Source organism: Mesoplodon mirus (genome assembly GCF_964341445.2).
Source record: "Mesoplodon mirus genome assembly, chromosome: 1".
Taxonomy (NCBI): Eukaryota; Metazoa; Chordata; class Mammalia; order Artiodactyla; family Ziphiidae; genus Mesoplodon; species Mesoplodon mirus.
In genome coordinates, this window is record NC_138976.1 from 69,850,341 (window position 1) to 69,863,310 (window position 12,970).

Here is a 12,970-nt window from a genome sequence, read left to right on the forward strand (position 1 = left end):
GGCAGCTAAAAGCTGAATGAAAAAGTATAAATTGAGATCATATTCTGGACATTGTACCTTTCCTACTTAGGTCCCTTTCCCTCACCTAATACCATTCACAAAATCCCCTTTTAGTAATACCAAGTTACTTTTAAAATTTGGTTTCATAAAAAGTCACCGCTGAGATGAACAGCTAGTATACCAATTTACAACACAATGATTTCTTTACAGCTCAGTTATTAAACTGAAAAACAGTGTTTATAATCAAAGTGCTGACACAACATTAACAACAATGGTGAGAAGGGCATTGTTAGAATATGGCTATCATAGTTGTTTGTTATTTGTCCTAGAGGGAAATCATGTTCCAATGGCTCTTCTATAAAACATCAATTAAAGAAATGTCAATACTAACATTCTCAAGCTGCCTTGTAAGGAGCTCTCATTTCAGCTGACGTATCCATAAGTGACACTAAAGCCAATTTTCAGTGCTATAGAAAAATTACAAGATTGAAGTAACTCCCCACAGCCTTATTTATCTGACGTGTTCATAACAGAAATGCAAAACCATAAAATAGGGCTGTCTGAGCTGGGAAAACAAAGACTAATTAATCACATTAATGGAAAACTAGCTTACAAAGTGCTGATCAACAAAACATGGAAGAACAATTTCTGGAGATGGGGCTCAGTTATCAGGGTTGGAGAGAGGATGGAATCTCATGTTAGGATGGGGCTGGCAAGAATTCTGAGCGATTAGGAAATTGGATGACAAGTTTCCTACAGTAATCCTCTGAATGGAAATTTCACAGGGTCCAAAAAATTTTATACCAGCAAGTGAGTTCCCTAATTTAGATGCTCACACCTAATTTGTATTATAAGTGAAAATATATATTCATTCAACAGATATTGGTGAATCACCATGTTGTGTCCTAGACACTGGGCAACAGTAAATGACAAAGATACACTCTGGGGCTTCCCTGGCGGTGCAGTGGTTGAGAGTCCGCCTGCCGATGCAGGGGACGCGGGTTCGTGCCCCGGCCCGGGAAGATCCCACATGCCGCGGAGTGGCTGGGCCCATGAGCCATGGCTGCTGAGCCTGCACGTCTGGAGCCTGTGCTCCACAGCGGGAGAGGCCACAACAGTGAGAGGCCGATGTACCGCAAAAAAAAAAAAAAAAAACACTCTGGCTAGGAGGGAATACAAACTAAATCAGTAGATTATTTAAGGTAAAGGATGTTAAGCGCTTGAGAGTGGGCCATGGATTCTCTAGGGAAAGGTGATGGCAACAGATCCTGGCCTTTTCTAATAGGAAAGGTTATCAGAAAGTAAGAGAAAGAATATCTGGTAAGGTTTCATAAGCTATGAAAAAAAGTCGATGGCCTGAAGCCACTGTAAGGTTTGAATGCACCAAGGACAGATAACCTGACTTATATTTTAATCAGATCATCCCAATTGCTGTGTTGACAGACAATAAAGGTTCAAGGGTAGAAGGGTGAAGAGAAGTTAGCAGGTTACTACCACATCCAGGAAAGAGAGGATGAGCAGATTAGTCTGGATTATGTCAGCCGAGGTGACTAAGAAGAGGACAGGATGCTAGATTCATTTTAAAAGTAGACAAGACAGGATCTACTGTCAGACAGATGTGAGGTATGAGAAAAAGAAAGCATCAAATCTAACTCTAAAGTTCTTGGCCTCAGCAGCTGGAAGGCCTGGAGATATGGAAGCCTGCAGAATATCTAGAATTCAGTTCAGGACAGGGTGAATTTGAGCTATTGGACATGCTAGAGGAGATGCTGTCATAAAGCTGGCCACAAGGGTGAGACTGAGCTGGACCAGAAATGCCCAAGCCATCAATGACTAGATGCTGTTTACAACCATTAAAGCTATGAGATAGGATGAGGTTACCAAATGGGCTAGTGTAGAAAAGAGGCCCACATTTTGAACTCTGGGGAGTGAGAGGAAAAGCAGGAGAGTGCAGGATCCTGAAAGCCAAGCGAGGACTGCTTCAAACAGGAGACAGTGATCAACAGAAGTTTCTAAGAAAAAGTGGGGCAAAGCCTATGACTGGAATAAATTTAAGAGAGAAGTGGGGGAGAAGGGTTGGAGACAGTGAATAAAGATAAGCCTTTTCAGAAATTTTACTATATATATAGGGGCGTGGAGAAATAGAGTGGGAGCTAGTGGGAAGAAAGATCAAGAGAGGGTTTTTCGGTTTACTTGAAGATTGAAAAAATAACAGACTGTGTGGATAATAATGAGAATCATCTGGAGAAGGGATGTGGGCGAGAAAGGGATGAATTACTGTAACTATGATCCTGTGTATAAGAGAGCGGATGGCCTTAGGAGAAGAGATACTATAGATATGAAGCAGGTAGAAACATTAAGATCTCTACTGGTGTCTTCCCATTTCTCCATGAATATGAAGAGACTTCATGAGGTGAGGGTGAGGATGGGGAAGATGGGGAAGCTTGAGGAAAAAGAAGATATGAAACAGTCAATCAGGAGAGTAGTAGAGTGAATGAGTGATGGGAATGCAACATGAATTACCCACACCGTTGAGGACCAACTTCCAGTTACAAACTGAAAGCAAGAGCAATCTGCATATTGGGTGTTTCTCCACAGCCATACTCAGCTACAGAGGTGCAGGTACAGAGTAGATAGATAGTTGGATTTACCAGGGTTGAGTTATACCAAGGAAGAGTAACAAAGTCAGAGAGTGGCAAGGGAGCTGAGATATGTGCAAGGAAATATAGTAGCTTAAACAGAAGTAAGGACAGGAGGGGAGGGAGAGACTGAAAAGTTGGGAGCATTACTGAATCATACATCACAGTGAGGTGAAAGGATTGCTGGAGTCCCAGAACCAGAGGGTGTGGGCTAGACAGACAGAAGGTAGTCAGAGAAAGATGCCTGAAAATGACAGATGACACTGAAAATACAACATACCTAGTGGAATGCCGAATGGTTAAGAGTGAAAACTAATTACCCTTTCAAAAGGCTGTCTTTCTATTGTACACCCTTTAGTTCTCTGTTACTGCAATAACAAATTACCTCAAATACAATGGCTTAAAACAACGTAAGTATGTAACAGTTCAGTAGGTCAGAATTCCAAAATGGGTCTCACTGGGCTAAAATCAAGGTGTCAGCAGGTCACTCTCTTCTAGAGGCTCTCAGGGAGAATCTATTTCTTTGCCCTCTGCAGCTTTTAGGGGAGCCCACGTGCCTTGGTCTTAGGCCCTCCTCCTCCATCTTCAAAGCGAGCAACAGCAGGCCAAGCACTTCTCACATCACATTACTCTGACCTTTTCTGCCCCGCTCTTCCTCATGTAAGGACCCTTCTGATTGCACTGAATGCACCCAGGTAAACAGAATAATATCCCTATTTGTAAAGCCAGCTGATTAGCAACCTTAATGCTATCTGCTACCATAATTCCCTTTTCATGCAACATAACATACAGGTTCCAGGGATTAGGATGTAGACATGCCGATGGCAGGGAGTGGGGGGAGATGTTCTCACTACATTTTAACAACTTAAATACTATCATACAGCCATATGTACGAAAGGACGATAACAGAAGAGGAAATCATACTCTCTGTTTCAAATTACATCCCCCCCAACCATTTATCTTTCTGATGCCATTCCTTACGGCAGTATAAAAATTACTTTGAGGTTTGCAGAGCACCTATCCGACAGCAAGCCAGGCATATGCTCGATAGCAAGGAGAAGCACCTCTATAATTTAAGGCTGGTCATAGGTAATCTACATGGAACTTCACGGCATTTACATAATAGTATTTCCAGGATCCTAAGCAAAGTACTTCAAATTGAACATACATCTTACTTTGTTAAAACTGTACAACATTTGGCTTTCAAATAAAAACCCAGCTGGTTTATTCTTTCTTCCCAGCATGACCTTCGATAGCAAATAACAAAGTACAGGATTTCTTCATACTGCCACTGGACTAGTTTTTGCCATTCATGAGAAATGCCTGCACTGCACTTTTTTTTCCCCCTCCATGCTTCCTAGGGATCTCTTTCCTCATTGCTAAGGAGATGTGCATTTTAGCCCAGTGACCTCCGGGCATGCACATCCTGGTGTGCAGTGCAGTATGCTATGCTCCCCATAATGTCAGTCATTATTCTTCCTGACTTTACTTGTGCTCTCTGGTTGAAGCACTTAAGATTAATGAGGCATTTGTTCTCAATCAAGAAGCTATTTATGAATATAGTTCCCCTTACAATAAGCTATGTAGATTTCTCTTTCTCTCTCTCCATTACCAAAGTGGGGTAGGGAGGGTTTGTGTCTATTGAGCAAAAGGGAGAAGAATGAACAGAAAAAAAAAAAAAAAAAAAAAAAGATTTGTGACTTTTTTAGCCTGTAAGCAGTTCCCTAACAGAAAGGCCTCCACATCATAGCTATGCTGTCAGGATAATTGATATCCTCAAATGTGCTGTTCTGTTTGCTTAAAGTAAAATAATTATTACCACCCTGGCCTTTGTGAGCCAAGGTTTAAGTCTGCAGCTGTTCAGAAAAATCTGCCTCCTCAGGAGGGAAAAGGCAATTCTGAACTCAAATGCGTCACCTCAAATGGGAGAGTGTGGTCTGGCTAGCGGCTTCCAGGGACACCTCACTGGAGAAGAGAACTGGCACAAGCAACCACTTGGCTACACACAGCCATGGCATTTAACAAGAATACAGCCTTTCTTTTTCTACTAGTTTTACTGTGTCTGAGGATCAAAGTCAGCCTTTCAGACTGACAGCCTCTCACCACCTGGTCTTGACAGTATCCCATGGAATAATAAAAAAAAAAAACAGCATAAAACACATCACAGGGAGAGGGTGTGCCACCACACCTCTCAAGGCCATAGTCAATCAGATCTAAACATCAATGGCTCCGATCTACAAAGCCAATTCAGAGCTCCTTGTTAAAGAAAAATGCCAACTCGGTTGTCATTTGGGAAACTAGATTCAGGGGGTTATCCAGCTCTGGGAAAGGTCCTCCAGGCAGAAACTAGAGTCAATATGAAAGAGTAAGGACACTGCTCTACTCAACTACCCAATAACACTAATCATTCCATATTAAGTATGTGACCAATTACACTATTAGTGCTGACTTTATTTTCAAGGTAAACAAACAAAAGTCATTCAGATACATTGCTCAGAATTAGGCCGGTTGTTTAGTCTTCTTTCCACTCTAAAAACAAGTAACTGAGAAGAGTAAAAAAAAAAAAAAAAAAAAAAAAGAGTGTGGGCCTGAGAGTGAGAGGCCTGAGTACTGCCATGAATCTGGGCTCTCTTACCATATAGAGGGGTGATCCTAGACAAAGAAGTTACTCTCTCAAACCCCTGGCTCAGTATCTGTAAAATGAAATTTCTGAGATAGATGAAGAATTCTTTAGTCTTTGCCAGTACTAAATTTTATGGAAGCTAGAAAAATTCTATCCTTGCTACTTATATTGGTTTATATTTAAATCAGCAGTTATTCTGAATCTATAGGTCGAACATTTTAAAATGAAACTATTACTTTTTTTAAAACACAAGACTTCCAAGAGCCAAATGATTGGCAATTCTAACATCTATTATCAGTACCACTATTTTTATTTGAGGAGTTGGAGAGGAGATATAATGGTTGTATTTTGCAATAAGGGTAACATATCCTCAGCCACATACATTTTCTTTAATTAACTCTACCCTAAGAGAATTCCCATGTCAGAGAGAAAGAAGAGAAAGCACTGCCTTCAGATTTAACAGAGTGCGGTTAGGGTTGCTTCGTATCAGTTACGCCCCTATCTATAGGACCAGCCTCGATGCACAGTAGGAGTCAGACTCTATCTATTAGACCAACTTCCTCCATTATTAGCCAGAGTACATAGAGTTATAGGGATTGGGACCTCATTGTTCCCAAAGATGAGTTACCAACTTTCCAAGAAGTTGATCATTTTTACCTGAGCCTTAAGGGTAGGGAGTTAAGACTAAGGTATATGGGCTTCCCTGGTGGCGCAGTGGTTAAGAATCTGCCTGCCAATGCAGGGGACACGGGTTCGAGCCCTGGTCCGGGAAGATCCCACGTGCCGCAGAGCAACTGAGCCCGTTTGCCACAACTACTGAGCTTGCGCTCTAGAGTCCGCGAGCCACAACTACTGAGCCCGAGTGCCACAACTACTGAAGCCCGCATGCCTAGAGCCCGTGCTCCCCAACAAGAGAAGCCACCGCAATGAGCAGCCTGCACACCGCAACGAAGAGAAGGCCCCGTTCGCCTCAACTAGAGAAAGCCCACGCGTATAACGAAGACCCAATGCAGCCAAAGATAAATAAAAATAAAATAAATAAATTAAAAAAAATAAAGACTAAGGTATATTCCAAAGATTAAGAGTTCAGATAAACGTGTTCCAACAAATGACATAGATTCTTTAGCTCACAAGCTTTAGCAACACTGTGGGGTTGGGTTTTTTAAAGACCACTACCTCAGGTACTTCCAGATTTTAACTTTGTGATTATGATTCATGCAGAGAAAACACTCCACTTTCTTTCAAAAGCCAAAAAATAGCTATGTGCAGCCTTGGAGGGCATGAATGGCAACCACTACTCAATCTATAGATGCCACTTATTTATAATCAAGCAATAAAAATAAATAAACAGCACCAAAATATTTATTTTTAATCACTGCAATTGCTTATTCCACTCTTTGTAAGAGGAAAGAAGATGCTAATTCCAAATGATTATCAAGGTATAGCTTGTGCTCATATCTGTTAGTCCATTTAAAAAAAAAACAAATAAGCAAAATAAAGAGAACAGTGAATAGATAGGTGGCCAAGGTGAAAACCTATTTCATGTTTGGGTTTTGATTTCTTAAAACCATTTTGAAAAAAAAAAAAACAGAATGCTATGTTTGTTATACATATATAGTACAACTTTATTACTCTACAGAGTATAATAAATGCTCTTCAATAGATAATAAATGTGTGCAATTACCTAGTTCAAGTATTTCATTATACAGAATGAAAATTCTAACCTTTAAGGTGTTTTAATTTTTCATTTCAAAATCTACCTTTTCATAGCGCAGCAATATCCACCCAACAATATAATATACAACTGTGTATTTTACTGTATTACTTTGAAACGAAAATATTTAAACAAATTCTCCTAAATTAAGAGCAAAGGGATATACTGAAATACAAAGAAATCCCGAGGATGATGTGCATTGCCACAGATTCCTGAACATCAGGTAGATAAAGTTATAGTAAGGCCTTTAAAGTCACTTTTTAAAAAACAACGAAAGTTTCCTTGAACACATAAAAACTACACTGATCCAGCCAATAATTACCAATGTCACTTCTATTCCTATACTTTTCTGTTACTCATCACCTCTGACCAGGTTAAGAAATACAGGAATAAATTTAGATTTCTTGAAGGTGCCCAATTCTTAAGGAAAACTAATTAAGGCAAAATGGAAATAAAAAACAACACAGAATCAAGGGATTTTAGGGTGAGAAGAGGCCTTAGATATACATCTCTAGTCGAACCTTCTCATTACGTTGCTTTTAAATCTTCCTGTAATTAAGATTTTAGATTATAGGTATGTGAGCTACTGTGTCTACCCCTCCCTTCCCCCCAAGAATTACATATGGTGATTAAAAAAGCTCCCTAGTAAGGCATAGCACAAAATGATACTTTATTTGGACTTTTTCACACTGACAATGAAAACCTACAGCACAGGCTTAATGCTACCCTGGACAGAAGACTGGCAACTCAAGATTTGTCAGGGTCATAAATCTGAGTATGACGTGACTTCCCATATGTTAAATTACCAATCTTCCCATGAAGTTTTCACTCCCATTTTGGCACTAAAACAAAACCTCACAGTGACCCCCACTGCAAAAGAAACATCCAGATTTCCTGCAAAGAAACAACCACCAAAAAGCTACATTATTCCTAAATTTTAAAAAGAGAAAATCTTATCCATATTCCTCTTTAACCTCTTAACCTGCTTATATTTTATTCTTTAGAATTCCATTTATAAATTCTTTAGAAGATAGTATAGAAAATCCTCCTGTGATTTATTAGCATATTACCTCTTAATACTCTACAGAGTATTCAGCACATAGATTATTATTTTTTACAATAAAAGTATTTAGGTTACCAGTTCATTTCCAGACATTTAACTAACATCCTCCTTCATAATTAGAAGTGAAGCCCTAAAGTAGAGTTCAGGAATTTTACAGAAATACTCAGACTCAAAAACAATTTTTCAAAATAGGGATAAAAAAGAAAACAGTAGGGAAAAAAACGTGAAAGAAAGCAATACAAATTCTGTATTTTTACAGTGAGAATATTACATTATATTTTTTATTAGCAGTAACTTGTAGTCATTATAAAATGGAAATCCATAAACAGATTAGACACAAAACTCTAGTAATTTAGGTCAAAAGTGATTAGATTCAAATTAAGACTCAAAATAGCAAGAAACACATTCTAGAATCAGAGTAATGACATTCAACACCTAAAAACAGAACTTGGTAATGTTTGGAATGCACTCTAAAGCGCTACTATAATGAAGGAGTAAAAATGGCTCCAAAATGAATTACATAATCACAAAAGGGTTAGAAACAAACAGAGCTGAAAATAAAATACTCTAATAAACGCAAACATAGCTTTCATACAGATCTATTTATCTGAGCAGTACTGAAATGGGACAAACAGGCACAAAGCAATGATATTTAATTAGAACTATGAGATATACAACCTGAATGTCAGGAGAGACAGGTATGTGGGGAATTATTTCACTGTTTCATTTCATTTCATTTGAATGTGAGCAGGGAGCTAGGGTTCTAGAATCCAAGATAGGGTGTTATTCAAAATTTTAACTAATCTCTCCCTCTAACACATGCAGCTAAAGCTGCAGTACAGCTTGTTGTTTCTTATTTTAGATGACATAAGTGGCTAAAGTAAAGAAATAGTAGCAAAATGAAACACAGTGAGGACTAAACCAAAACTGGAAATGGTGAGAGCACTGAAGGTCACAGACCAAGGTCACAGATAAAAGCTCTGCAAGTTCAGAAATGATCCAACACTATACCAGGTGTTAGAGGTGTTATAGAGAAAAATGAGACACAGTTCTGGCCTCCAGTTACTTAAAAACTAGCAGGGCAGTTTGGTCCGGAGCAACTTCCACGCTTTACAATTGGTAAATAAAAAGACAGCTGGTCTGTGAACATTGATTCCAGCCTTATGTATATTCTCACCCACCAAGCCCAAGTTGAAGCTGACAGAATCTTCTAATGTATGAACTTATTTACTTAGTTATGGTCTGGGGCTGGATGAAATAATCGCTGGGATGCCTTTGCTTCCAAAATTTAAATAATTGATACTTATCTCTATGATATAGTGTTCCTCTTTTTTTCCCAGCTTTATTGAAATATAATTGACATATTGTATAAGTTTAAGTTCTACAATGTGATGATTTGATATATCTATATATTGAGAAATAATTACCACAATAAGGTTCGTTAACACTTCCATCACCTCACATAATTACCTTTTGTGATTAAATCATTTACGATCTACTCTGCTCTCTGTGGTGAGAGCATTTAAGATCTACTGTTGGCAACTTTCAAGTATCTAATAGAGCATTGTTAACTACAGTCACCATGCTATATACTAGATCCTCATAACATATTCATCTTGTAACTGAAGCTTGTACCCTTTGACCACCTTCACCCATTTCACCCCCACCCCCCACCCCTGGCAATCACCAATCTATGCTCTGTATCTATGAGTTCAGGTTTTTTTAAGATTCCAATAGAAGTAAGAGCATACAGTATTTGCCTTTCCCTGACTTATTTCACTAAGTATAACGCCCTCCAGGTTCATCCATGTTATCACAAATGGCAGGATTTCTTTCCTTTTTTATGGCTGAATAATATTCATTGTACATGTATGTGTGTGTGTGTATCTACACACACACACACTTTTTTTAATCCATTCACCCATCAACAGATACTCTTTTTAAGAAGAATCTTTAAAAAATAGAACTACCATATACAATTCTCACACATACTTTATGAAAATGAATACAAGGTGTTTCAGGCTACCCTCAAGATATTCAAAGCACTAATCATAAAAGGAAACAGAATTAACTGAAACAATCACATTTGTTGTATAAATACATATCCCAAGCAAAATATGCTCTTGGAGTGTTTTGTGTTCATGATGAATAAGCCTTACCTTCACAAACCATGTTTAAAAAGAAAATCCCAGGAAATAATTAGTAATTAGAGTTAGTGAAATAAAAGCCAGCAATGAAATAGCATTTGACCTCAGCTGCATCGTTAGATTTCCACTAGCTTTTTTAGAGCTTATATTTATCAATAAAAGGAGGTCTAGGACTCCTCTGGAACCTAAAACTAACAGTGTGAGATTGATTCCTAAGAAAGCAAGTTCTAAGTGTACTTTCAAAATGTAATCATTTCAGCCACAAAATCCAAAGAATCATACTTAAGTGCTTAGTAAAAAATTAATATTGCAACACTCAATGCCACACTAAATAAGGGTGTTAAAGCCAAAATATCAATATTATCAGTTACTTCTCAGCAACGATTAAAATAAAATTCAATTATTTCTCAGGAGAAAAATTTAGAAATAGAGCGTCATGGACAGAGTTCACTCAAAACGAATAAACTGAAAAAACAATTGGCTCACTGAGAATTCAGATCATTTCCAATTAGAACTAAGAAATTATGTAGGTCTAAAAAAATCAATGCAAAGCTGTATTTAAGAGCTCCCATTTTTACTGCAAATTAAAAAGAGATTTACATGGTATCAATATTAAAATACAAAAGGCACACTGTATTTTCTGAGGGTGCAGAGGGGTTAAGGTTAATAGAAAGATGCTTCAAATCAGTTGCAGAGAGTGATTAAGTATTTCCTTCTGTAGACATGCTAAAGGAAAATGACACAATTGATCAGAAGCTGCCTTAGAATCAGGGTGGCTGGCCTAGGCCTGGCCCTGGCTCTGCCATGCAAAGGACAGTAGTACCTTGGATAACAGGACTGCTCGGTGTGTGAGCACAGGAGCCAAGCAGTAACTGTGGATGGAACAGAGAACTCTTCATGCCTTGGTGAACTGGATTAGAGTATCTCTAAATTCTAAATCTATACTTCAGGGTGAATGAGGGGATATCATTAGTAAAACTGACTCTACAAGGCTTTACTTTGGCTCATATAATATGAATAGAACCAGCTTGATAAATAAGAGCTGAATATATTTATTATATCAGGACTTCATGGCTGTTTTAAAGATGCTGTACATTTATACAGTTTTTGTTAACATAATGAACACACCAAAGGAAATACCAAAATGTTATCTGGACCCACAAATGAAAAGAATTCTTAAGTTGGAGATATTACCTCTAATATGAAATCAGATTATTTGGACTATAAAGAGTGTCCATATTTTGCCCCATCTTCCCCTCACTACCCCAGAGTGAATGCCAGCAATAAAATCATACAGAAAGACATTCTCACAGATGCCTTTAATTTATAGTCACCATATGTCTATTTCAACACGGAGAGCTAAACATACATAATCATGACATAAATTTTCCTCATGTAAAGCATTGTCCTTCAGGTTTTTAGCTTTGGTTGCAAGGAAATTTAATTCATTATCATTAGAGATCATTAAGGAATAAAGCAAATGCTACTATTACAATCAAAATCAAGCCTCAGCTTGATCTGCTCTGAGATCAAGAGTGAGGGATACAGTCTTGAGATCTGATCAGTCTCTTTCAAACATGTTCTGACACCTCTTGAAAGAGAATTTTTAAGAAAAATTAAGGTAGCACATAATCAAATGGCAAAATGGGTGACATGGTGGATTAACAGAATGGAATGCAATGCTTGGATGTAAGCTAAAGTTTCAACAGGGTCTTCAGGAAAAACAGTTTAGGTGAAGAGAAATCTGTGTTCTCCAAGTGGGGAACCATTTGTTGTTGAAGTTTCTATCTCAAGTTCACAGCAATGCCTAGCACAGAACACTCTAAAATTTTCTAAAGTATGAATGTATGAATGAATAAGTGGGGAAGACCTCACGCTAGTGGAATAGTTGTGAATTAGCACAGTTTCCTGAGAGGTCACTGAAGATTCCCACCTTCACTGTTACTTAGAAGACTTATTTTCAAGAACTGCAAAATAGAGCTGGGCAAGAACATAAAGCAATACTTTGGACATGCTCTAATAAACCAGTAGTCTCCATAGGTTCCTGAGCAAATGGTGATGCCTAGAAATGTATTTAACATTTCCACAATGGATATAGAGCTACCAGGTAGGATGATTTGGAAAGAGAAGACGAGAAGTACAGGTAACTGTGGAATGGCACACAAAAGCATGTGTACCATCTTACCTGACCACTAGATTTAAATGGACCCACAGTGGATGGAGTGAGAAAAGGAGTTAAAAGATACTAAAATTAGCCACTTACTGCTGTCCATGCGTTTCTTTTGCACCGGGCACATAGCCATCCATCACAGATCTCATGAGAAGGGATACCATAACAACCTATAAAATAATAGTATGGATCCATTAATTAAAGTCTTTTGCATTTTGACAATATTACACATTTTAGCACTGAATAAATAAAATCGGAACAACAGCCTATCATCCCATTTTTGATTCTCACTGCTTAGAACAAAACATTAGCAAGGCTGGCTCAAAGATACTTTTGGTTCCCATGCCTCATAGCTAATAGGATTATCACTGCCAGAAAAAATGAGAGTGTGCATCTTAATAGTTACCAGTGCTCACAACAGTTATCATAGAGAATACTGATGATAATACTTAATGTGTGTTTAGAAAATTTCTAAATTGTTGAGTCTAGTCCTTTACTCACGTAAAACATTATTTCAAAATAAGTTGCAATTTATGAAGCAAAGTTTGGGAAAGTTTTAAAATGACACAATAAATAAACTGTGACATAATATTTATGTACCTAAAATCAGTGCA

The 12,970-nt window shown here is 38.0% G+C and overlaps 1 protein-coding gene across 4 annotated transcripts in view; it reads right to left on the reverse strand.

The window, feature by feature from the left end:
* Window positions 1–12,970, reverse strand: part of KDM4C (lysine demethylase 4C) — a 392,092-nt gene that overhangs the window by 146,538 nt on the left and 232,584 nt on the right. For all 4 annotated transcript variants that reach the window (XM_082628071.1, XM_082628070.1, XM_082628069.1 and 1 more), the window contains exon 15: window positions 12,450–12,526. In XM_082628071.1, the coding sequence (XP_082484197.1) occupies window positions 12,450–12,526 (77 nt within the window). The remainder of the gene's footprint in view (window positions 1–12,449; window positions 12,527–12,970) is intronic.